Source organism: Anas platyrhynchos, chromosome 2 (assembly GCF_047663525.1).
Source record: "Anas platyrhynchos isolate ZD024472 breed Pekin duck chromosome 2, IASCAAS_PekinDuck_T2T, whole genome shotgun sequence".
NCBI classification, from domain to species: Eukaryota; Metazoa; Chordata; class Aves; order Anseriformes; family Anatidae; genus Anas; species Anas platyrhynchos.
In genome coordinates, this window is record NC_092588.1 from 92580825 (window position 1) to 92608193 (window position 27369).

Below are 27369 nucleotides of genomic sequence, written 5' to 3' on the forward strand. Positions count from 1 at the left end.
AATTATGAGGAAAGAAATTAATTCCAATATGGATTTGATTAAGAATTGAATCCAAGTAGTTGACTGCTGGATCCTTCTGTAGCATCCCCATTATAAATGCTGTATTTTGGCCTTGAAGTAAGAAGTTTGATGAAAATGAAGTCTGAATTCTGCCTTTCCTTTTAGTTTATACCTGCAGGAAGACCCTAAGAAGGTTATAAAAAATATAAGTTACACAGAAGTAAAATACAAAAAAAGTTGCATTTTTTTCATCTGGAAGGAAGCATCTGTATAAGACATTTACTTTCATACCTCTTATGTATTTGCCTTAACATCCTGCTATTAAGGAGCCATTCATCTGAGCCTTATGTTCTCAGAGATTCTTATCATTTTTACAGGACAGAAATTGCAATCTGATCAAGTAAAATCTCTGAAATTTGGAAATTACATTAAGTTTTAAAAGAATGCAGGTCCCTATCCTTCCAGGTACAAATATATTTTAGCACATTTGATTTAGCTTCATCAATCAGCTTAAATAATCTAGGTGCTGAAAAATCAAAGTTGCAGAAATGTTAGGTAGCTGTGAGTTAATGCCACATGTAGCACAGCTACTGTGTTATCTGACTGAGAAAGCAGTTGCTGTTTTTTTTTCCTTGCAGAAAACATTTTTAGTTTCTAACCCTGTGTTTACCTTTTATACTTTATGAACCACTACCTTTGCATTCTAAATACATACTGAGTGGTCTGTGTTCTGCTTGATAAAACTGTTTTCTTAGATGTGGAGGAACAGGTTTTGCTGGAGGAAAAAGGGATCTTTTGAATTAAGTTCATCTGAATACTGAGCTCAGTGTGGAGGAAAACTCCACTTCTACCAGCTGGGCATAGACTAATGCTTGCCTTTGCAATATGTGAAGCCTTACCCCTATGTATGCGATGTGTCTGATGGAGACTTGGGAACTTCATAACTGTGGTTGTGTCTCTCTGTTAGGCTCAGAGTCTTCCAGCAGCGCTGGTTCCTCAGGATCTCTGTCACGAATACATCAGCCTCTCCAAAGTGCACCTCTTGTCCCTGGGGTGACGGCCAGCTCTTCAGGCACCGTGTCCTACCCTGAGAATGGGATGAGTGGCCAGGTGGCATCCAACAACACCAGCTATATCATTCTTCCACTTGAAGCTGCAGGGATACCGCCTGGCAGTATCCTGCTCAACCCACACACAGGTCAGTCCGATGCTCTCCTGCCTTGTACTGCCCTTCAGTGTTTCTGATGGCATCTGGGAACTCAGCAAATTCCATGTTTCTAGAAAGATTTTCTGGTGGGAAATGATAGAAACATAATCCGGCTTGGGTCTGCATGAGTATTTTCATCTTGTGAAGTCCTGGCACTCCTTGGCTATGAATTCTCTGAGATCCCATTACCTTTAGTAAATGTTGATGCTCTTCCATATCGAGCATGCTGAAATATGGTGCAACTGAATGAAGTCTGATGCTCAAAGTTTTAGAAATTGCGCTTAGCATTAGAAGAATTTCAAAAGGCTTAGATGCTGCTTTTGAATTAGCACTTTGGAGTTGATTTTCTTATGTAAACTATGTGATTAGTAATTGTATTTAAACTAGAAGGTTTTGTGATAAGAGAAAGTTTTAATCTCCTCAGTTCTGCATTGTTCTGGTAGTTAACAGAACTGCAGAGCGCAAGCAAGACACTCACAGTCATCTAAGTGCTTTAGAAACCACTCAGCCTGAACCCGAGTGCTTGTTGAAAGTTTAAGGCAATTTGTTACCTTCTTGGTCCGGATGAACCTTAAAAAGGTTCACAGAGGTTGAGACTGTGATGCCTCTTCAGTGTTTTTGCAGTATTTCAGTGACCATGACTAGCTGTGCTGTCATCCTTAGATGAGTTATGCTGGGTTTAAAATAACAAAGCATACAGAGCACTGAATTTTCCCTTCTGCTGGGAATTGAGAGTTCAACTCCAAAATATTTTTTTTCAAAGTCTTTAATAGAGCATTCAAGAGCTTTTTATTTGAGGATTATTACTTAAAACCAGTATTTCATATATATTACACCTCTCTGTTAATGAGATCTTGATGCAAATGTGTAAAGCTGATCTGTGAGTCCACTACTAAAAATATTCTTTTAGTTAGAGTGGAGTCAAGAAAAACTGAAAGTTGCAGTATTTAAGAAAAACATGCTCTCAAAAAACTGTTAAACCAAGCTTTCCTTAGGCATATACAGATAGAAGCATCTGGTGTTGTATAATACCCATTAGTATTGTCACTAGTCCAGAGTACCTGGTCTTTCCTCTTAGCTTGCCTCATTGTCTGCAGAGGTATAACCAAGAGCTCCATGTGTGTTGTATGTTTAATATTCAGAGAGTAAGTGGGTTTTGTGCACACATAATAGTGTGCTGTTGTATATTTTTTGATTATTTTTTTTCCAAACCGTAAGTTTTGTTTCTGTAGTCCATTTGTAAATATATGCATACCGAAGAAAATGGAGGGAACAAATCCATCTAAGGACTGAAATTCTCAACTTCAATGTATAGCTTTCATGCTGTTACATGTGCTGAAAGTCAGTCTATAATGTAGTGTCTATTGTGTTTTTAAAATGCAGCAAAATACACGCCGCAAATTTGCCACTCCTTGGGCTCAAAATCTTTGCATCTTATTACAGTAACATTACAAAAGAAGCTCTGTGGGGAGGAGACATAGAGATTGCTGGATGCTGTGCTCGACTATCAAAGTGATGGATGCTGTCAGAAACATAGATGAAAAGAAGACAGTTTAAAGAAAATGAAAAAAAAAAAGAGCTTTGTTTCCTGTAATGAATAGATTTTCTTTCTTTATGTAATATTATTCTTTAGTTCTTTATTCTCCTTTTGGAAAGTGGTTACTTCCTATCTTCTCTTTTGATCCTAACGTTGTGTCTTTAAAGATCTTTGCTTCCTTTCACACTACATAGACACTGACTGTGTAAGCCCCTAATGGCACCCAGAAATGTTGTCAGACTCCCTTCTCTCATACTGCTTAGCTCCTTCTCAGGTGTTAGTAACCCATGCTTTCTTTTCCATATCCAGTTTCCTTCAACTCCTCTCCTTGAGTTTAGCCCTCTTCTTCCCAAGATAGAGAAGGTTCTGGCTTGCTTTGGAAAGAGACCATTAATGCAGCTATGTTCTTTTACTTTGCATTTCACCCACCTCACCAGTCTGTTTTACTCTTTAAAGGATTCCCCTTGACATGTTATCTGACTTGACCTCTTTGACAGTCTAAGAGCATGTATGTTTCATTCTCCTTCAAATTGACATCACAGTCTTCGTCCTATCAGGGCCACAGTTCATAACTTAAATATGCCTTCCCTGTTACAATCTGATCTCTCCTTTTCATTTTCTATTTAAAAAAATTCTTGTTAAAAGGTCTGTTTCTCATCTGTAAAAGCATTGCTGGACTTTTTCTCTTCAGTCCTGTCATTATTTGCTGATCCACGTGAAACATTCTTTATGGTTTCCCTTCAGCATCTGGCACAGGCTTCAGGAGCCTGTTACCCTGCTCACCCAGTCTGGCTTCCAGCAGGGCACTTAGTGGTTTTTGGAATCATTTTCTCCATGAGCCTCTGCCATGGTGTTTTTCCCTTTAGACAGCAGTCAGTGGCATTTTGGTTACAAGTACTTATTCTTTGCAGCTTTGCACCATGTTATTTGCCAGCAGGGTCACAGCTGATTCTTAAGGAGAAGATAACCTTTAACTAAATTTCCACGATCTCATTTTGTGGCGCTTGAATATCCCAAACTCATGAGGAAACACCAATTGGAAGTAAATATGTGTTTTTACAGAATCACAGAATCATCTAGGTTGGAAGAGACCTCCAATATCACCGAGTCCAACCTCTGACCTAACACTAACAAGTCCTCCACTAAACCATATCACTAAGCTCTACATCTAAACATCTTTTAAAGACCTCCAGGGATGGTGACTCAACCACTTCCCTGGGCAGCCCATTCCAATGCCTAACAACCCTTTTGGTAAAGAAGTTCTTCCTAATATCCAACCTAAATCTCCCCTGGTGCAACTTTAGCCCATTCCCCCTTATCCTGTCACCAGGCACATGGGAAAATAGACCAACCCCCACCTCGCTACAGCCTCCTTTAAGGTATCTGTGCTGTTAGTAAGTATCATTGCAGCCTTCCCCAGTCTCCTAAAGTACTTCTGTCACCTGAGACTTCCAAGCTGAGAGGGAGGAAAACAGGACAGGACATTTCTCTCCATGCTATTTCACCCAGGGTCTTCATAGCAACAAGCAAGAAACCATCTAATGGGAAACTGACCTCTGCTTGCCTTCTACTTGCTTTGATTGTTACCTTTCTCATTGTGAGTGTGACTTAATCCAGCAAATGTGGAGAGAGAAGGCAAGGTTTCTTTAGCTTGTTCTTCTCATATGGTTCTGACCACAATAAGAGGAAGGAACCAAAAGACAGGGGTTGATGAATAGACAGAATAGGCAGAGGCACTACTTTTACCAGAGGTGGTATAAAAACCAGAAATTTGTCATTTTACTATTACTGAGTCACCAGATTCCTCCAGACCTCTCATTTTATCTGAAACATTCCTACTTCAGATGCCTACATTGTTATCACTTTGTGGTTTAAATTTATCATTTCTCATGTAAACATATAAATCCTTTGATTTATGAATTTATAATTTATAATTTATGTATTTGTCTTCACTTCTATAAGGTCACAAATACATGTTGCCTACAGAGGTAAACCAAAAATAATTTTTTTCCTCTGTAAGGCAATGACATTGGTAAAAATATTTTTTTATAGATGTTAATTTTGCAGGACTGCTTTCCCCAGCTAAAATATCTGAAGCAGAGTTCAGCAACTTATACGTTATGTACGTACCAACTTCTGCCAGTAGTGGAAATGTATGTAAAAGATTTTCACAGACATCTTAAGTATTTCTTCCCTGATAACTTTCAGGGCTCCCTCCTGTAATTACTTAGGATACCAGTCTCAAGAGAATAACACTGTTATTACAGTGTGTAAATAAATTAGTAACAAGGTCTTTTTTTTACTTCTACATATATAAAGTACAGTGTGTCAAGAGCAGCTATATACATTTAGCTACTGTTGTGCAGCAATAAAATGTATATGAATATCCTCTGGTTCCAGAGTTCAGTTTTAATATTAACTGATTCATCGCTAAATGACTTCAAGTAATCATGGCACCTGAATCATCTTATAGTCATGGCAACCTTTTATTCACTCTTTGGAAATTAGTACTGCCAAAACAATAATATGTTATCTGAACAAAAATCTGTTATCTGTTATCCGTGCCTGAAATAAATAAATAAAAACATGGCCAATACTGTAATGAGGCATTGAGAGAACTAGAACTTTACTGTTGTAGTAGGTCAGTTAGTAATCACTTAGACAACCTTCTGGGCTTTCACACAGGAAATAGAACATTTTAAAAAGTGTTCATCACTTTTTGATGTTGTTTTGTTTCAGGTCAACCATTTGTAAATCCTGATGGGACGCCTGCAATATACAATCCTCCCAGCAGCCAGCAGACAATGAGGAGCCAGATGGTGGGACAGTCTCAGCAGCAGCCTTCATCCCAGCAGCCTCAGCAGGTTCAACAGCCACAGCAGCAAATGGCAAGTCACCTTGTCACACAGGTAGGTGTGGAGGCCATTGGAAAAAGAAGTGAAGCTCTCAAGGATATGAAGAAGGACAGAAAGATTAGGGTAGGGAAGGATGCAGCTAGACAAAATATCTTTGAGACAAATGGGGCCCATGATATATTTATTCAATGTGGATGAAACAGCTGGAGTAGAAGAATTCTTCTTAAAATTCCATCTAAAGGATGGTTTCATTTTGAAAAAGACCATTAAACTAGTTGGAATATGTCTACATAGTCTTTAAATTTATTTTGGAAAAATTGCCACGTACGTGAAAGTTGAAGCATTCAATTTCAGACTAGTTCAATCTGTAGTTCTGTACAAATTGTGAAGTTGAATGAAGTTATGGGAGCTCAGATCTATATTGACTCTTTGCCGGACAACTTTCCATGGCTTGGAAAATAAAAGTGTGTAGTATTAATGGTTTCTCCTTTGTAATGTTTAATTACTCTCCCCATTTCCTCTATTTTTATTGGTATGTAGGTTTATACTAGTTTTTACTATAAATAGTAAATAGTTTTTTTTACTATTTTTACTAGTAAATAGGTCTTTACTATTAATAATAAATCTCTCGGTAAATTTGCTCCCTAATGCTAGTAGACCATTAGCAGTACTGCGTAAAATTTTACAGTACTATTGTCATTATGCATTTCTGCTCTCTCGATAAGAGTTGCGGCATGCAATATAGGTAGAGGTTACAAGAATATTTACACAGACCAAACAGGCATGGAGATTTTCATCACCACCATGCCTGAGGTAGGGTATTGACCACTGTTTCTTAGCTGCAATGTCTGTCAAGCTGAGGGCAGAACTAGAATCCATTAGTGATAATGTGAGAAGGGAAGGAGGAGAATTTGAACAGCAACTTTTCAAAGTTTACCACTTTGTGGACCTTTAAGGATCCTTGAGAGCTCTGTGCATGCTTGGCGGCTCTGGCCATTCATACTTCTACAGATTTCTCCTGATGTGGTGTGAACTGCCACAAACATTTCCCTGTCGCTTTCAATAGCAGTGGGGTTGTGTTAAAAAATTCAGGTACAACTTGGGACCCTGCAAACTCCTTTTCAAGTTATATGAGGGCTGGGCTGTAGGTAACCTTATCTCCAAGCACCCTTTCCCCAACAGAAAGACACATGGTCTTCTGTCTTTGCACCATGCTCTGGCTACAACCCCACTCCTAGCTGGAGCTCTGGAGCTACAGCAGTAGTGGGGAACAGCAGCATAGTTTAGGCACAGTGCCATGGTGCTTCAACTCCTTGGCCCCTGGATGTCTGTGGCACATGGCCAGACATAGCCAAGCATGGGTAGCAGCCTTTCAGTCTGACTCAAACTTAATTTTGTGGATTGCATGCCTACTCCCTCAGCATGAACTGCAAAGCAAGCAGAGGGAACTACTCCAGCAAGAATCCTATATTCTACTTGCTCCCAGAGCAAACAAAATCTACAGGGCTTTTTGTGTTACAATTTGGCACAGTTTCATCCCAGCTTATCCTGTGAGACAATGTTTAAATTTAGTGAAATGCTCCAATTTTACTGGGTTTGGACTAATGCTTGTGGTTTTTGTCTTGATTTGGTCTCAGCAGTTTTAGAAGAAGAAGTTGGTAGCAAACCTGTGTAAGATTCAAGGTAAATGATAGATTAAAATAAAAGGAGTAGTAAAGCTATTCCAAGGCAATAATGCTGTAGAAAATTGTTCTTTTGCTTGGACGAAATGTGCTTTGAGCTGACAGACCTCTCTCTTGTTAATTTACAACCTGTTTTTCTCTTTCTAGCTACTGTGTTCTGCCAGAGCAGCTTTCCAATCAGTATTCCTTTGCCTATAGCACACTCAAATGACTTAAATCAGTCATTATCGGCAAAATCCACATACTTACACTGTGTTGCTCTTCTATTTTATTTCAGAAAATTAAATGTAGAATCTTAATTTTGGTTTTGCTTCACATCAGTAATAAGAGGGTGTAGCTGTGGCTTCATTTACTCTAACAGCCATCAAATATAAGAAAATAAGCAGAAATTCGTAATAAAGAATTGTTTGTGAAAAGATAAATCAAGGACTAAAATCAAAGTACCTGATCTCTTGTACTGTACTGGTGATTAGTCACTTGCATTTTCAGAGCTGTGTTTGAGAAAGACCTTTGTTCTTAGTAACAGAGTTTGTTGTTGCTGTTCTCTCTCTCTAAGTGGGTTGTACTTATTGCCTTTTGCTGTGTTTATTTTGCAGCCTGTTCAGGCCATGCAGCCATCTTCTCAGTCAGTCCAATATCCAGCAGTTTCTTATCCTCCCCAGCATCTCCTGCCAGTCTCTCCAACACAGCAGTTTTCTGTGGTACTAAAGACTTTTGTATTTTCCTTTACTTGAAGTTGTGCGTGTGTGTGCATGAGTGTGCTTGAGAGCCTCAAGGGCTTGAGACCACAAGGGACTTCCCAAAATGAGACCCCCATCTCAATCCCTTTTTGCCTTAACACTTTTGATACTGACAAGCATTTTGTAAGAGTGTATCCACTGATTCTAGTTATCCAGCCTGGGCAATGAAGTTAGGAGAAGGGTTCTCTATCCAGTTAGTGGAACCTCCAGAAAATACTCTGTTGCGCCTGTGTTAGGAACATGTCTCTCCCCATTTTGTCAAGGGAGCTTAAATTGTTAACTTGAGTGTTTGAGATTTAGACATTTTATGTCCACAAATACAGGAGAAGAGACCTCTAGGACATCAATATACTAAAACTGCTGCCTGGATTTATTCCCTGATCATACCAGAGCACTTGGAAAACAGGGTATTGATGAGCCAGCTGCAAAAGGTGTGATATTATCGTGTATCATGACAAAGCACTAATGGCTCATATATAATAAAAATAGAGTACACTTTTGGAGTTTCAATCTGGCTTAGTGCTTATAGGACTAAGTTTACACAGTTGTAAAATGAAGCTGATATTTTAAGAGGTGCTACAAGTTTTTGTTTTGTTTTTCTTGTTATTCTCTCTCATGCTGGTAATATTGTTTAAGGCTGATTTTTTCCAAGGTAGAGTTGTCACCTAGTTATAATAAAAGATGGAAACAAAGCCGAACAGATCCCTGCAGCTGGAATAGTATTATTAATTCCTGGTAGATGAACAGTAAAAGACAAGAAAAAAAGACCGTTGCTGAATGCAAGTTGGATATCTCAGTGCTAGTTCCCATGAAAAGTATCTTGTCCTGCAGGCATCTCAGGTTGTTCTAATTGGTAGTAATACCTCGGCCGATAGTTTTAGCGGCTAACTTAATAGTGAAGCTTCACCTTCTTTCTGAAATTGTTTTCATAAATGCTGAACTAGTGTCCTTATCCATTATATTACACATACAGTGTGTTAAATTGTAGAGTTTTGAAGTTCTTGGTCTCTATTGTGCAAATCCAGAGGCATTCCAGGTGCAGTGAAGTTTCTCATTGAATTTATTTGCACATTTGCCATCCAGGTAGTCCATGTACTAAGTTTTTAAAGAAACAACTTCAAATAGATGACTTATGTGCCTGAATATAAACGTAGGGTGATGCTAAATTTAATAGCGATCCTTTCTTTTGTCACCTGAAGTTCTAGCTAAGAGTGTTTAAAAATTAGTTTGACATTATCTTTTTGCAGACTGGAAGGGTGAGTCTCTGTGTAACAAGTGGTTGTTGCAGTGCTCTCTGCAGAAACCCTTTTTTCTATTTTGAAGTTTCCCGTCATAAGTATATTGTGTGGAATGGTTTTGGAGAGCGAAGTACCACAGGGATGTCAACACAATCAAAGAGGCTTCACTTAAAAATAGATTGGGTGTTTTAAGTAAAAGTAATTTTTGTATTGCATATTCCTTGTCCCTGAGAAGGAAATAAAGAAGGGACTGTAGTCTGCATATTAGCACTCACTGTAGTTTTATGATGAATTTATTACTATACAGAATACATTTTAATGTTGGATATTTAAGTCTTGCAGTATGGGCACAAATGAAGATGCATAGAACCACATTTGTAAGTCTTTGACCTCCATAAAATAAACTTGAGGGTTAATTTTGTATGGATATTTTTGCAAGACTGAACAGATAATGTCTAGAATCCTCGTGTGTCATTACCAGCATGTAATGAGACTTAGGTCCATTGACTTAGTTTGGTATGTTCATCCTACCATAGATTTTTCCTCCTCTCCAGTCAAATAAAATACTTGTTTCTTTTCAACGCTGAATAAAAAGTCTTGAAATAGTAACTGAAGGCTTAGCTTTTTTTTTTTTTTTAACCTTCTCTGTGTTTGCAACCTTGGATTTTTTCAAAACAGTCCAAAAAGGAAAAGGTCTGCACCTGAATCCTACTGAATTCCTCTTGGGATCATTTTGAAACACAGGTGAAATTGCCAGCATGTCTTTGGCTGAGGAATTCTGTGGGGAAGAGGTATTCATCATAAAGTTATTCTTGTGCCCTTTATACTGAAAATGTCATCTTCTGAATCCTGTAAAGTTCACTGTCATTTAGGGTGAAAAAAAAGGGAGTGGGGAGGGTAAAAGCCAAAATAATTGGCTTTTGTGCTAATCATCTTGCAGCCCAGAAGTCTTGTCAAAGCTTTTATAGTCATTTTCATTTTAATTGCCTTCATTTTTGGTAGATATTCATGCAAAGTTTAGCACTTACTTGAGCTGAGCAATTCGTTTTCCCCTCATGCTCTGTTTGAATCTATTTTGTTTTGCTAATTTGCATAAGTGTCTACCACAGATATCATGTCTACACCATTTTCTACTGGCTTTTGCCCTGCAGCGAGATGACATGACAACACAGTTTAACCAGATGAGCTTGAGTCGTCAATCATCAGGAGACAACCCTGAATCACCTTCTGGCCCTGTCTACCCGTCACCTATCTTACAGCAGCCTGCCCAGCAGACGGGTTACATTATGGCTTCCCCAACTCAACAGCTTCCCCCAGGAGGCTTTACAGGTTCAGGTCCACCAGTGTCTCAGCAAGTGCTGCAGCCACCACCGCCGCCCCAAGGCTTTGTGCAACAGCCACCACCACCTGCTCAGGTAGGCAAAACCTTTGCTTCCTTCTATTGCCAGTTTGGCATGATGCTTGTTCTTGATTATTGATTTTTTTATTATTTTTTTTTCCTGGTAAAAACTTAGCAGATTTTTAGGCAACAGGAAACTTGCAAAGCTTCTATCATTTCCCGGGTTTTAGCAATTCATTGCCTATCCCCAAACGAGTTTCTGAACATAAGTTTATACTCCAGGACACATCTGTACATGAATATGGAGGAGGAGAGTGAGTAAATATCCGTAGTCCCTTTTCCCTGTATATATACTAAAAGAGCAACATACACATCAGCCCAGGTAGTCATTAATCATATTTAATTGACTTGAGCATGTGAGATGTCACAGATCAGTAATTTTTACTGTCTTCCTGAAGACTGATTATGTTTTACTGTTCACTACCAAACATCTCTACTCGTCTCCTGGGTACCTTTACAGAATATTGAAAGTGATTACCGTCAAGTAAAATGCACAGATGAATTTCTGGCCCATTTTCAGGGCATACACTTTATGTTATCACTTTATCTTATCCAATTATGGATAACTTCATTTAAACTTTACTTAAAAATGCCACAAATGCTATGTATCCTATTTTCATTTTTATCCCTTTGACGAAAGTATTTAAAAAATAAAGTAAAAAAGCTCAACATTTCCTTTAATGTCAAAGTAATGAAGAATTCGTGCTGTTATAATGCTTTAAGTGGGCTGGAGATCTAGCGCCTTGCTAATTAACAATAGAAGAAATCAGAGGAATACTAGATGCTTGCATCCCATAGAGGATTGTGGCATCCATTGTTTCTGAAGTTAGAAATTATATACCCCTTCTTCTGAGAGAAGAATTATGGAAAAATAATATTAAGGAGCTGAAATTCAAAATAATGTTATGATTTTTAAAATGGAAAATAATGCTAGTAAAGGTTTCAGTGTTGACCAAATGTAGGGGTTTTATATTTGTTTTAATTTTGGGAGGAAAAAAAAATGACTTGAAGAGCAGAATCACATGATGCATCCCTCTCCCTGTCCAGATTGTGTTTTCTAAGTGACTGAGTAGTGGCTGTCCAGCATTCTCTCCCCATATCTAACCCCTGCTGCCATCAGTGTTTTCAAGTGTCCTTTAAGCAAGCCTCACAACACTTCGAGTGAACCAGATCAATGTGAGCGCCTCCATTTTACAAGCTACCACTGCAACAGGGGCAAAGCGGTACATTTCACAGCCCTGCAAGCTGGGGGCTTTGCTGTAGGAACTGAGGGGATGGCAACCATCACAATGTCTGGTGTGCTGAGGACCATGCTATGGGGCTGCATGTCTCCACCTCTTCCATCTCAGGGGAGACCAAATATGTAGGACACTCTGGGATGTCTACCTAGACCCCTTTCTTTTGACTTTGGTGCTTTTCTGAGCTTACGTCACAGAGTTGCTTGCTGTGCAGTGTTCATCTGGGGGTGGAGTGGTGGGGCTTTCCCTTTGTGATCTGTAGCTCAGAGCAGGGGTTTTTTACTCCAAATAGCTTAGCGTCACTTTGTGAAGCTGTTTTCTGTTATTAAACTTGTTCTGTTGTTGTTCCTGGTAAAACAGTGAAACTTCTTTAGAGGACAAGTGATGAGGAGGTGACTTCTCATAATAGGTTGCTGTAGGACCAGTAATATACTACTGGTGTGTCTTAATTGCTGCTGTGTCTCTGTCCATATCACTAATGTGCTACATACAGGGGCTTTCCTCCTACATCATAATAAACTGGAGAGTTACTGAAGGGTGGAAAAAAAGAATCTTCTGTGTTTGCAGCAACTTTAGTTACTTCCTCAGGGAACAGTTTGTGTTTGGGGAGGGGTAGAAAGGTGCAAAATTCAGAGCTGTCAGCTTCCTCTGCGTTTGTTGCATGTGCACACTTTTCATTTCTAAGTTGTCACTGTCCTAAAAATCCCATCTTGTCCTTGTCTTGTTCAAAAATGTTTGTGGAAGAGAGTGTGTGGGGGTCAGTCCCTGCTGGCCATGTTCACATACTGTATAAGTACAGTGGCCTTGGTCTGCTGAAGAAGGAGATGGGGCAGCAGCTTTTTGGCATCAGCATACACAGATGGGAAATTATGATCTAGAATATGGGATGGTGGTTTAGGTGCTACTCATAGCACAAATAGGGGATCTCTCTTACAAGAAGCTAACTGAAGACTTGGGAAATACGGCTGAGGGGACTGGGCCTGTTCAGCCTGGAGAAGAGGAGGCTGAGGGGAGACCTCATCGCAGTCTACAACTTCCTCGTAAGGGGGTGTCGAGAGGCAGGAGACCTTTTCTCCATTAACACCAGCGACAGGACCCGCGGGAACGGGGTTAAGCTGAGGCAGGGGAAGTTTAGGCTTGACATCAGGAGGGGGTTCTTCACAGAGAGAGTGGTTGCACACTGGAACAGGCTCCCCAGGGAAGTGGTCACTGCACCGAGCCTGACTGAATTTAAGAAGAGATTGGACTGTGCACTTAGTCACATGGTCTGAGCTTGGGTAGACCTGTGCGGTGTCAAGAGTTGGACTTGATGATCCTTAAGGGTCCCTTCCAACTCAGGGTATTCTATGATTCTATGATTCTATGAAATAGTAATTCCTCTGTTCCGACTGCCTGTACAAGCTTTACCAGTTCAACTTACTGGGCACGGCAGCTAGACCATAATGCCCTCCCCTGACCATGGCAAAACTTCTCTGTGGCACTGGTTACTGCCAGTCTGAATCCCTTGTTACTCTTTTGGATTTAGATACGATACTAGGCTGGTTTCAGATGCCAAAGCAGATAGTCTGAGAAAGGCTTAAAACCAGAAAACCAATAAAGATAGCAATGCCCACAAAACATTGTGATGCATTAATCAGTGCAAAGTAATCAATGTAAAACAACTTTTATATCTTAAATGTTCCTATTGAATTTATACCAGTGAAAGAGAGGCTAGACGCTAATGGCTAATTAGTTCCCGTAAATGCATTGCTGATAAGGTTCTAGTAGATTGGCTGTGGGGCCATCTATGCTGTTGGAAGATAGGAGAGCCATGAACATTTGTATAGAAGTCCTGTATACAGTATGAACTTTTCTTTTGGGAGCTGAAAAATTGAGTAAGAAAAGCTCTCCAAGCCTTCAAACCCAAAGGTACTACATTAAAGTATTAGCTTTTGTATTAAAGTTCAATTAAATATGTCTCTACAACTGCTCTCCAAGTTGATGTATCAAAGTAGCAACACACGGAGTTTGGAAGGGCATGCCTAAGAAGTGGTGAGAGGACCTCTTACACTTCTTTTGCCACTTTAGCTGTTCCACAGCTTAACAACAGTCATGATTTAATAACCCGAAAATAGTGTTCTCTTTGTTCAGCTAATTGGGAAGAAAAACAAACAAACAAACAAACAAACAAAAAACACCTTTTCCTGGGTTTTCTGAAAGGGACTTTGAGCAGCAAATTCTTGTTTGCTTTCTGTATCACACGTAGGGAACATCTTCACTTTCTCAGTTTTCTTCTCTTTTTTATATTTCTGCAGTAGCATTTATGGGCTCAAACACTTCAGTAAAGGTCCACAACAGTTTCTGACAGCATTCTCTCATTGGTGCTTGTCGTTGCTCAGCATTTGGTGCTTCTAGTTTCTGCCTCTGCAAATGAAGAAATGAGAAAACGGCAAGTACATATGACAACGAGAAGGCAGCATATACTCATTTAAAACTTATCTCCACCTCTGACTCACTCTTTATGAAAGTTTGTGAAAGGGCAAAATGATGTCCAGAAATGAGATGGCATGAATTCTTGGAGAGGCTGGGAGAAGTAATGCATGTTGAGGGATTTTTCACCTGAGTTAACTATGTGTCATTACTTTGAGATGGCTCTTTGTAGAACTTCCTTCCTAGAGAATCCATAGGTATTGTAAGACAAAATCTTTATTCGTAACATGTCTCCCGTAGAAGACATGAAAAAAGGTTGGGGTGTTAATTTGGAGGCAGAAGTCCTGCATGTGGGTGGTCTTTTCTTGATGATCTGATGCAATGGTATGGGAAGATATACCCGCATGTGTTGTACACAGGCTGTTATTGTTTTGTTACTGCTATTATAATTGTCATGGAGGATAAGGGGAAGAAAGAAATCCTTGATGAAAGACTCAGTACAGTCAGTAATGATATCGGGAAGAAATGTACCTTCACGTTTCAGTACATTATTGTGGTTTCTGTTGTCTTCGCTCCCGTTTTATATAACTGTAGCTGCCATTAGCAATAGAGTCAGAATCATTAATCATCTGGATGAAGGTGTTAATTCAAACATAACTAGATGTCAGCAATATTAAGAGAAGGTAGAATACCTGTGTGATGACAGAATCAAGTTGTAAGTCAGTAGAGAGATAAGCTAGGAAAATAAAAATGAGTCTGAAGGATGTGTAGAATTGTATTCCTACAATGAAGAGATAAACAGTGTAAATTTAATGAAGGCTGTTAGAGAGCATCTGAGAGACACCTGGGATGATGATGCATTTTCACTGTATGTGGACAGAAAAAAGTAGAAAGCCAGTGCAAAATGACTCCTTGCCCATCACTTAGGGACAAAGCATGGTAAAAGGAAGAAAAAGTAATGGCAGTTCATGCAATGAGTGTCTTTAAAGTGAAAGTGATGTACCCAATCCTGTTGCAGTTTAACTTAATTTTTTTTTTTTAATATAGATAAAATAGAGATATGTTGGAATGGTCAGCCTCCAAACAAAGAGGAGATTCACCTTCAAAATAAGAATATCCCAGACAGAAAGGATCATCTGTCAAATATTTTCAGGGTAATTAGTGCAGAGGGGGGATTTTTTATCATGTCAGTGATTAAAATCATAAAGTAATGTCTTTAGGCTAAAGAAGGTGGCATCTAGGTTATGGTCTCAGACGGGCAGGTTTTTTTTTTAGGATAATCAAATAATTGTGTTGGCATGCTCGTTAGTGTAGTGAAAACTTGTTAGTTCTGTAAATGTTATACTATCTAAAGGTCCAGGATTAGACTGTGCATTCACATAGGAAAGCAATTCAAATGTAATTTGGCATTTCTGTAGGCTTCAACAGAAATAGTGTTTTTTGTTAGAGAGCATGTAAGCGAGATATTAGTAATGCTGATGTAATGAGAAACTGAAAAATTCAGGAGGGTCAGAGGGGACAATGTGAGCAGTACTTGTTACTTGCAGTCCTTCTAATTTCACTGTTCACTAAGTAATATCAAAAAGGACAAATAATGTCTCGCCTATTGAAATATAGATGTACTCAAGATAAATGAAAATGAAGCCTTCCAGACCCCAATCACCAAAGACCTATTTTATCCATGTCTATATTTTACACCAAGCCATTCTTTTAATGTCTGATCTCTTCTTTGCAAGATGTGTGTGTGTGATTAGTAGCAAGTTCATCCATTAATCTTTTGAAATTGAATGATTTTTTACCCAATATTCCTACCACTAACATTTTTCATGGTGATAGATTGCACTCTGATAAGGTTTTAAATGGTGTGTATAAAAAATGTATTACATTACAGTGAATTCAGAAAATGAGAGAAAACCTTTTGACTAATTCTGAAAAGTTAACATGTGATGAAAAAAAATAGTAAAATCCAAATACACCTGGAATGTTTCAGTACAAGTGCATGTTCAACTACTAAACCTCAAAACTATACTTCAAAATTTCTGCTCTTTAGGCTATGTTTTAAAGTTTATTGTTACACACTCCTCCCACAAGAGAGAATTCACACATACTTGCATGTTTTCAAATATCTAGAGTCTTGTCTGCACAAGGAAAATGAGGAAGTGGAGGGTAAATCAAATAAATTTAAATTTTTTAAGGGAGATTAAGATGATGATGATGATGATAACAACAACAACATAGATTATATCTAATCTGTTCCTCTGCTCCCAGACAGGATCAGCTATATTTCTTGACTTAGCTTGAGTCCTCTCACCTCCTTCAAGTCTGTTATTGTAGAGTCTTGCTGAGAGCAGTCAGGTTTCCACATGAGTTTATGACACTAAACTGTCCTGATCCATTATTTACACTGCTATGATGTTTAAAGAGTAGATTTGCACCCTAAATGTCTGTGTCTACTTTCCTGGGTTTTCTTTGCACAGACACAAACTTAATGTGTTTTTTTTTTTAATTTTTGTCCACTTTACAAGGCATTTTGATTTTGTTACTATAGTCTCTAAGAAAACAAATGACTCAAGGACAGGTTACAGCCATTAGGTCTCACCTGGTGTCCTCATGAGGAAGAATAGCTAACAGCATTTTCCAATCAAAACATTCTTGTCTTTTTCATATTGGTTTGAACCTATCTGATACTATCGGGTATGGGGAGGAATGAAGGAGGGGGAGCTATGTGAGCTACGTGATTTCCATCAATTCAAGAGAAAATTAATAAGCCTTGCAAAATGAATGGGTATTCAACCTCTTGACTGACAGGTGATATTGATTGTCAGCCTGTTTGGGGGTGTTCTCTTCACCAATATCAACTGATCCAATTATGTTGATTCTGATACCTTTTCTACCACGCTTATTCATTAGTCATTTGCTTGCCCAATTAGCCATGCATGCCCTTTTCTCCTCTATTTTTTTTTAATCTGTACTTTTTCTCTTTCTGACAAAATTTCTTTCATCTGACAAAATATCTAGGAAAAATTCTGATCTCTTTTACAATGTTCTCTCGGTATACAAAATAATACAGTTACCTTTACTCAATTAATTCTTTCCTTGATGGGTAATCAGAACGAATGAACTCTTACAGGAGCATTCTCTACGTATACATAAAAGTAGCAAAAATGGTTCTACGTTTTGTAAGAAAAAAACAAAAGCATTTGTATAGTTTCATGGATGTGTCTGAGTAGGATAAATGATATGTGCAAGGAAAGTTATTTAATGATTTTTAAAGAAATGTTGACAGACTTGGCAGAAGTCATGAGAAATATCATTAAAGCCCGTGTTCCTCTGCAGTTTGTTGGTACCATAAGCTTCTGAACTTTGTAAATTAGCTGGAGAATCAACTGTGGATGAAAATGAAAAATTCTGAGTGTTCTGAACTTGCTAAGGGTCAGTTGAAAACTGTTTAGCACAGATTTCTCAGTAATGGTGATAGAGCATGTACAGGAAAAATCCTTAGCTTCATTTGCCTTCAAACTTCACATTCAGCTACACCATAAGGTGATGTAGAATGAATTGTTCTATAGTAATAATAACAGAAAAAAAAGAAGCCCACCTTGCAGAACTTGCTGAATCAATGCCTTCCTTTAGCTCCTGCAAGAAAAAAACTACGATTGTTTTTGCACACTAAATGCAAAACGAGCTTTATGGGGAAACGTTCATGTAAGGAAGAATGTAGCTATTAAAAGTGGGAATTTAATAATAGTTTCATACAAGAATTATAGGCATATGGATTCTATCTTTCCCCCTCTCTCTCTCACCTATCTATATTTTTTACTTCAGGCTATTCTTTGCTTCATACTAATCATTTCCTCCAGAGTTCACTTGGTGGTTCAGTACACTGTCTATGCATATTATGTTGATAATGGAAGGCGTTGTTTGCATCCATTTTTCTGCAGCATTTGATACTTGCTATGATTTCTTTAGTATACAGGTGTAGGTTTTTTTTATGCATTCTGTATGTTCCTCTTCTAAGTAAAACTTTTTTCTGTTTCTGAAAGCATCTGCGAGTGAATTTGGTAACAACCCTTTTCCTAGCAAATCTGAATACAAGCAGCAGAGCTTGAAGAGCCATGAAGCAAGTCTCTCCTCTTGATAACTGTTACCAATATGCTTTATTTTAACTCTTGCTCCTTTTCCGTTTTGGTTTTGTAAGTCTTTGAAGTCTTTGAGTTTTTGATTTTGTAGTTAGCTGCTGTTCTCTCTCTCTCTTTGCAGATGTCAGTGTATTATTACCCATCTGGTCAGTACCCTACCTCAACAACTCAGCAGTACAGACCCATTGCCTCAATTCAGTACAATGCACAGAGGAGTCAACAAATCCCACAGGCTGCACAGCAAGCAGGTATTTATATCTGCTACTCATTTCTTCAGCTACTCACAGTACATTTTACTGGTGAAACCTATTGGTTGTGTTTTATTTTTGAATTTGAACAGTATAGGAGAAAGCTGATTATTGTTTTCTTTGAAAATATGATTAAAATGAAAGATTGGGAAACTGTTGGAGGTACCAAGCAGTGGAAGAATGGAGATTGCATTCTCCACCACTGCTGTCCTGCATGCAGTGCCATGTCCTCAGTGTCAGTGCGCCACATAACAGGCACAGAGAGAACATGAGCAGTCAAACCATCTACATGCAATTTTGTCCTTCATCATGCAAACTCTCAAATCATTTGTAAAACAAGACATGTTTCGGTTCTGTGCCAGAGGTTTGCAGCACTGCAGACTGGTCCAGTTCTGTGTTTTGTCATGGTTGTGCTCCACCACCTTCTGCTTTACCTGAGCCTAGGGAGCCGTGCGGTGGCCCATGTGGTTGGCAGCCGGAGGGACCAGTACTCACAGGGATGTGCGGCTGGAAGGGGGGCCGTTACACTGTAAGAGAGTGAGTAGCAGGTCTCACAGTGAACCGGTCTCTTTTCCTGCTGTGGCATGCTACTCCTGATGACACCAGAGTAAGAGGGACATAGAGTTGGGTGGCTGCATGTTGGGGAGGACAAGGGCTGTGCTTGTGAAAGGATCCTTGCATTTCTGGTGAATAAACAGCTCATTTGGTTTTGGAGGGTTTTGTTTAAGTCGTTGGTTGTCTATTCCTTTGGAGCACACTTTCCATCATAGAGTGTCTCAAACAGTAACCCCGAGGAGGGGGTGTTGTTTCCCAGTAGGGCCTGCAATTACAGACATGCAGGGTAGGATAAAGCATTCATCTTTCTGTCTGGGTTTAAAAGAAAGTCTTCAGAATAGCAAAGCATGTTCCTGCAAAGGCATTGATACAAAAACCTTTTAAGATGCAAGTCAAGAGCCCAGACAGAAGAAGCAAACAAGACTTATGGGGTCATCCAGTCTGTTACCCTGTCTTTGTAATGTAACTGCTGGCAATTTTATTCGTGTTCTCTCAGGCAGGCAGGAAAGCAAAGACACAACGAACAGCTATAACTAAGCAATTGATTACTTTAAAAAAATAAATAAATAAAAATGCTGATCTATGCTTTAATAAAATTGGTGTTGGTCTGGTCAGTGTCAGTGGTGGCTAACAGCGTCTGCTTTCATAACTTTGTATTTCTACATTCCTGAGAGAGAAGGAGGTGAGATATTGTACAAAGGTCATCTGTCTCTTCTAGCTTCTCCTGCCTTGCAGTCTGGCACCATATTTATTACCTCAATATACTGGATCTTTGAACCTAAGTGTAAATCAATTTATAAGACATCTGACTCTGCTGTGTTATTATAAAAGCATATTTATCAGTTTAATGTTACATCGATAGCATAGTGGGGATTATGGTAAATGAAGTGCAAAAAAGATGATCTGAAATACTTAAGTGATGTTCTGGAGACAATTCAGCTATTTAATCTTGAGGAAGTCTTAATTTTAAAGATACGTAGTAGCATGGTAGCCATTACGTTTGAGTGCAGACAGTGCAAAGATGCAAATACTAATTTTGTTTCTGTGTTTACTGCATCATTTTCCACATATGTTTGGAAAATATTAGTCAAGAAGACTGTAAAATCTCTAGAGCATTGGCATTTTCCTGCAATTCGTTCTTTCAGCTGCCTGCTTAATTTGAAACATTATTCTTATCTAGTTTTAAAATAAAAACATTGTGACTATGATTTAGACTCCCTGGTGTGGCCTTTGTAAGCATTTAGCTATTCTCAGATCTTGAGACTTGACTGGGAACAAATTCCTCAAGCTGCTTCATTCCTTTGGACTCAGATAAATCCTTTCAAATAACCCTTGTCTGAGCATGTGATAGGCATGCCAGGAAGCAGTTTGGAGGTTCCTACAGGTTGTCTTTCTTGAGGTATGGTGCAAGGGTGAAGTCATGAGGATAGGCTCCTGAGTTGGGTCACCTTATAGTAGGTGCACCAGAATGGAGATGTTATTCTCCATGTCCCATCAGGTTGTGGCTGCTGATGGGGTTCAACACAGCCCCATACCTCCAAGAAGAGGAACTACACCTTTTACAGTGAAGTGAATTTCACCCTTCATTTCTGGTGTTTTGTTCAGTACCATTCCCCATCCTCCCTCCTCCCCCTCTTCTGTTTGCAAGCACTTAACTTGCAATTTTGACCAGAGTCAATGAAGTTATTGAGTATCTGCATAAATAATGTTTTAGCTGAACCAATACAACTTTGCAATGTCAAAAACTGTTCCTGGGACAGGAATTGGAGAGTGTCAGGAGCACCTTGGGTCTGTGGACTGTTTAGGTTGTAATGTTCATGGTCATAGTCAGACACTTGGAAGAAGATGGAATGATCATTTTGAATTTATGTACCACTGCATACCTTGGTGTTTGGAAAATAATTAGCTTTCCAAAACATTGTATAATTTATATCAAAATAATATATATATATATATATGAAATATATATATATATATAAAAAAAAATATATATATATATATATATAGGAAAGCGTATTATTTATGCAACAGACTTGCTGCAGGATGTTCTCTGTGAGCACTGAGACACCAAAGGAGTGATTTGGTGATGATTTCAGGTAGTTTTCCACCCAGTGTCACAGAATCTGCTTTTCTTCCCATCACACATCCTGTCAGCCTCCCCACACATTTTGCTCCATGTGCCTTGTGGCCTCAGTACAACCTGCAGTAATCCTCATCTCTTTCAGTACCCCTTTGATGCCACATTCTCAGCTTCTTCTCACACCCACTTCTTGCTGGGCAGGAGATGGTGTTTTGGCACTGCAGCAGAGGGAGTGGTGGCACCCGCATAGAGCAATAACTGCTAGCTCATGCTGCAGCCTTGTGTCAGTAGCGGAAAGGAGCTTGGACATGCCTCTTCTCCTTCAAGTCACTGATTTTATTAAGCATCAGAAACACCATATCTTTGCAGTTTCCATCTCTTCATCAAGCCTGATAGAGTTATTGAATATCTGCATAAATAATATTTTAGCTGAACCAATATAGATTTTCATTGTGCTACCAACTTTGAGCTCAGAAAGTTACTATGAGGGTTCAAGGAAAAGTGGCAGGGTAAGCACTTTTTTTTTTCCCTTCAGAAACCAGGACAGGAAAATGAAGGAGGAAAAGAGGGAAGGAGGGAGGGAGGAAGGGAAGAAGGAAGACACTTCTAAACCTTCCTAGAAACTTGTACTTGAGTGGAAAACAGGAATCACAGAGTGTTTGAGACTGCTTTTTCCCTACCATGCTCCAGGATGGCACAAAGCAGGCTGTGCTTGTGCCAGAGATAACTAGGGGCAGGAGAATGGAGATGTTAAGGAGAATAGAGCCTGTAAAAGAGAGTGAAGGTCAAGAATATTCAGGATGGAAAGGGGCAACAGCTGGGAATGAGGCAGATGGAAAAGATGAGTGGAGAAATGGTTTCCCTGAAGACCTGGTGCTGCTCGCTGCTGCTGTAGAAAGGACAGCTGCAGCACAGGCAAGCCCACAGGAACCCATGCAGTACCTGCTCAGTGGCTCCTATGGAGGTGTGAACAGGGAGGCAGCATCATCATGGAAAAGCTTAGACAATGATTTTATTAAAATAAAATTTGCCTGCTCAGAGGAGCTCTTGCAAGCTTTCAACTCTGTGCATCAGCAAGGAGTTCAGATTTTGGTTTTCCCACTTCGGGCTGCAGAGGTCAAAGTTTGATGTAATGCCAAGCAATTTGTTTTCATTTTTCTTAGAAAAGGTCTCTGCAGGAGCAGAGTGATATTGATGACTTTTACAGCAAGCAGAAGAAGTAAAATGTCAGTACAGCATCTGTAGTAGCTAAGGGTGTCTGTATTCTCTCATGGTTCTGGAAGGAGAGCAATATTAAGTTAAAATGGCTCCAGGGCAGAAAAAAAGATGAGCTCACCTAAAATTAGATTAGAGCTCTGACAGCAATAAATCATTTGGAGAGAAGAATGAGAACTTTTCTCTGTATTTACTTTTTTTTTTTTTTTTTTTTTTTTTTCGTTTTTAAGCAGGGGTTTGTATAAGAACATAGCTGACACATTTCTGGCAGAAGCTTGGTACATCTGTTGTACATGAAGATTTTATAGAAACCTTTTCCATTTGAATTACATTTGTTTCTTTTCAGGACCCAGACAAAAATGGTGTGTTTGTGTTTGATGTGGTAGCATAGCCTGTAAACAGAAATGCTTTTCACAGAATCACAGAACTGTAGGGGTTGGAAGGGACCTCGAAAGATCATTGGGTCCAACCTCCCTGCCAAAGCAGGTTCCTGAGAGCAGGCTGCCCAGGTAGGCGTCCAGACTGGCCTTGAATATCTCCAGAGAAGGAGACTCCACAACCTCCCTGGGCAGCCTGTTCCAATGCTCCGTCACCCTCACCGTGAAGAAGTACTTTCGCATGTCAGTGCGGAACTTCCTGTGCTCTATCTTGTGGCCATTGCCCCTTGTCCTATCCCCACAAACCACTGAGAAGAGGTTGGCTACATCCTTCTGTCCCCCACCCCTCAGATATTTATATATATTGAGGAGATCCCCTCTCAGTCTGCTCTTCTCCAGGCTGAACAGACCCAGGTTTCTCAGCCTTTCCTCACAGGGAAGATGCTCCAGGCCCTGTATCATCTTTGTGGCCCTCCGATGGACTCTTTCCAGGAGATCCCTGTCTTTCTTGTAACGGGGAGCCCAGAACTGGACACAGTACTCCAGGTGAGGTCTGACCAGGGCAGAGTAGAGGGGGAGGATCACCTCCCTTGACCTGCTGGCCATGCTCCTTTTAATGCACGCCAGGATCCCATTAGCCCTCTTGGCCACGAGGGCACAGTGCTGGCTCATGGTCAACCTGTCATCCACCAGGACCCCCAGGTCCTTTTCATCAGAGCTCCTCTCCAGCATGTCATCCCCCAGCCTGTACTGATACATGTGGTTGTTCCTTCCCAGGTGCAGGACTCTACACTTGCTCTTATTAAATCTCGTTTGGTTTCTTCCTGCCCATCTCTCCAGCCTGTCCAGGTCTCGCTGAATGGCAAGCACAACCTTCTGGCGTGTCAGCCACTCCTCCCAGCTTTGTGTCATTGGCGTACTTGCTGAGAGCAGACACTATTCACTCATCAAGGTCGTTGATGAAGATGTTGAATAAAACCAGACCCAGCACCAACCCCTGGGGAACACCGCTAGTCACATGCCTCCAGCCAGACTCTACTCCACCGATCACCACCCTCTGAGCTCGGCCAGTCACTATTTCACTTTTATTTCACTGGGTGACATAGATAGCATCATAGCTCTTCTTCATTGTACTGCTTCTGTACGATTCTTGTGTCCAGTCTTGTGCACTGCACAGTTTTTCCAGGTGTTGTTATTGAGCTGGGGTTGGGTTCTAGACAGTATCTGTCACACCGTGACATGCATAGGACACATTAGGTGGATTCTTAGGCTTTTCTCAGATGACTGTTCTCAAAAGCATTGTGGTCCTTTCTCAGAGTATTTGGATATGTTGCTGTTACTCATTTCTGCACGTTATAACAGATGATACTTAATATATTGAGCAATGCACGATACTATAACCACTCAGAATTATATAGTATCTGTGTATTCTCATCTCACTGTACTCTATAAATCACATCTCTAACATCATCAGTATTTCCATTTTCAGCAGTTATTTCTATGTTGGTAGCTCTGAAAGCTTTCAATCCTAGTTTTCGTGGCTGATTTTTTTTTTTAAAGAGATATTGATAAGTCAGTAATGATTTGCATTTTACTACGGTAGAAGAAATCAGCAATGGGCTATTTTATGTCTGTGTGTCTGTATTTACTTTCATTGTAGTAAGTGCTCTGCACTTACAGGATTTTTAAGTGCTTCATAAAGATGAGCTGGATAAGTACATGAGTATTACTTTAGGATATATAACTGTTATTGCTGTTCACAAATGAGCAAGCTGCAACAAATTACATGATTTTTCCCACTCTACTTCGTTATTGTATGCCTGTCTCATGTGTTGCAGATAATTTCTGAGTGCAATAGAAATTTTGTGGAAAAATCATGTTTAGATTCTTGTTTGGGCTGTAGTTCTAAAAGGCAGTTTCCTTGATGCACAGTTGTAAAGTAAAAATGTGTGGCATGTGTTTTCCATCAGTAGTGAAGATCGTCTTCTGAGGAAATTAAAGCTAAGATCTGTAGTATTGGGTTGAAATATCATCTAGCCAAAAGTTTACACTGTCATATATTCAAAGAAAATTAGCTTCTTTTCACCATAATTGGCTGGTCTATAATTCCTGCAATCAATATAGTGGTTTTAGGATTTCTCGTATGTTTGAGAATCAACAAATGTTTACGTTATAGCTTGTTTCATTGTCCAGATAGCACTGGCATGTTCAGATTGCTTAGGAAATCTCTGCTCTTTCCTAAAGGCAGAGTAGTTCATTGTGTATAATTTCACCTTTGACAGAAGGAAGATATTGTGTGAGGAAAGTATGTGTCTGAATACTGCCCAGATACAGAGTCCCTTCTTAGTAAGTGCCATGAATATTGTGTAAACAGCAAACGTTTGTCATGGGGGAAAAGTAGTATTTCTGATGGAAGACTATTACTAGCTTTTACAGCTTCCAGTAAGGAAAAAGAGGTAATTGTCTCTCTAATGCATCTCCAAAACAAATTTTAAGCAAAGACAAAATGTACCTTAACAGAATATGTAAATTTGCTTAACTACAAATCAGAGTCAAATTGACAATGAAATACTGAATTTTTGCTTAATTTAATAATTTAGGTGTCAGTGTAGTTGAAGAGTACTATCTTCAAGTCTCTTTCATCCTCTTTGTCTTCTGAAAGCATATGTCACTCTAAACTGATAATGAAAAGGAAAAAAAAAGGGGGGGGGAGGGTAATATGCAGCACTAAAAGAAAGATTGGTTTGTTATCATGGTCATTACAGAACCTTATAAAGAAGGATTGTAGCTTTCTACCTTCATTAGCAGCCTGATCATGGTCCACAGTAAATTTGTTTGCATAATTCCATCTATAATTTCTGTGCTTATATAAACATAAACAACTTCAAATTTAAGTATCTAATTATCTAAAGAAATTGTTTTTCCAACAGTAATAGTTTATTGCATTATTGAAACAAATTTGTACTGAAGGTGTCCATCTGTGTTTAATAACCAGAAATGCAAATGCTCTGTTTTTCAGCAGATACTGCTTATCCAGAAAAGCATTGCAGGGGTTATCTCTCTCTCTCATATTAAGAGTCATGACAGGAACAGGATGCAGGATGGACGTAGCCCTACAGTTGTAGACACTTAAGTGTTGTGCCAGTAACATTGGTGTAATGCTTTGAAATTGCACAGCATTTTATTAAATGGTAGGGCCAGATCAAGAGAGAGTTTGTGGCAATTGCTCTAGGAGGAGAAGGCTCAAGCTTGTGATCTTGAAGTGATCCATACAGATAGTTTTTGTCTAAGTATTTTATGGTTAAATTAGTTTCCTTTCTGCCTGTACCTACAAGTGCTTCCATGTTGACACCAGTGAGCATCTCAGACTATGACCATCTGTGATGTAGACCTAAGCACTCCTCCTGCCAGCTGCCACAAGGACTTATTTCAGGCAGGTGTGTTGTGCAAAGTGTCTGTAGCAAACCTTGGGGATCAGGCTTGTGTTGTGTTTTTTGTTGTTATTGGCTGTTGTTGCGTGTGTGTTTTTGTTTGTTTGTTTTTTGGGGGGGCAGGGGGAAGAGGGAAGGAGAGCACATAAATCACATCTTAAGAAGGAGACCTTCTCCTTTAACTTAAACTGGAACCAAACATTAAAATGTAGGCATTCCATTGGTATGAGAAACCTACATGCTTTGGTTGGCCCTAGAGGGTCTTAACCCACATTGTTCACTGATGGGGAAATTATCACCAGGATCTGTGCTGTTCAGGGGCATTTTCTGTCTTTCTTACAGTAATTTCCTTAGGTAGGTGGAGGAGACTGTGAAGAAATATTTCATTATTTTTTCATAAGGTGGCTGGCTTAACCAGGGTTGAAGCTTACAAATTTTTAAATTTCTAGTCTTAGAAACACGAAGTCATGCTGTCCTTCTGACATTAAGCAATAATGCTGGTCCAGTAATCAACAAACATTTAGCCTTGCAGAATAACTGTAATTGAAATTAGTAGCAGAATTAATACTACTACACTCCCTCTAGCGTATGAGATTTTTGAAATTAAAAGGGAGAATCATTTTTGTTGAAAAGCTTTGTTTCTTTTCAAATGACTCATTTATTCAGCATTCACACCGAAAGAGGGCAAATACTGAGGGAAGAGAACTCTGTTAGACTTGAGCCATAAGAATCTTAAGACAAACATTTTGGAGGTTTTCTTTCAAAGTTTCTCAGATTTTGTTCAACTTCTGTAGCTCTAATTAAAATCCAAGTAATTTCTGACAACATTGCTAGGGTTTCAGACTAAGATATACATAGTTTTTAGTGAATTAATATATATTAATGTCATACTTGTTAATGTTCAGGAGCAATCAGAGAGAAAAGATTTCTGGCAGCATTGTGCAGTGGATAGGACATTGAAATATCCCTTGTAAAAATTGTAGACGCCATGTTAAGATGTAGGGAATGCTCTGAGATAT

The 27369-nt window shown here is 39.3% G+C and overlaps 1 protein-coding gene across 48 annotated transcripts in view; it reads left to right on the forward strand.

Moving 5' to 3' along the window:
* The window catches only part of ARPP21 (cAMP regulated phosphoprotein 21), a 203904-nt gene that overhangs the window by 144701 nt on the left and 31834 nt on the right, over positions 1-27369 (forward strand). For 45 of the 48 annotated variants that reach the window (XM_072033124.1, XM_072033125.1, XM_072033122.1 and 42 more), the window contains 5 exons: positions 968-1198; positions 5484-5653; positions 7878-7982; positions 10411-10674; positions 18566-18692. In XM_072033124.1, the coding sequence (XP_071889225.1) occupies positions 968-1198; positions 5484-5653; positions 7878-7982; positions 10411-10674; positions 18566-18692 (897 nt within the window). The remainder of the gene's footprint in view (positions 1-967; positions 1199-5483; positions 5654-7877; positions 7983-10410; positions 10675-18565; positions 18693-27369) is intronic. The other 3 variants (XM_072033133.1, XM_072033134.1, XM_072033137.1) reach the window with 1 other exon arrangement.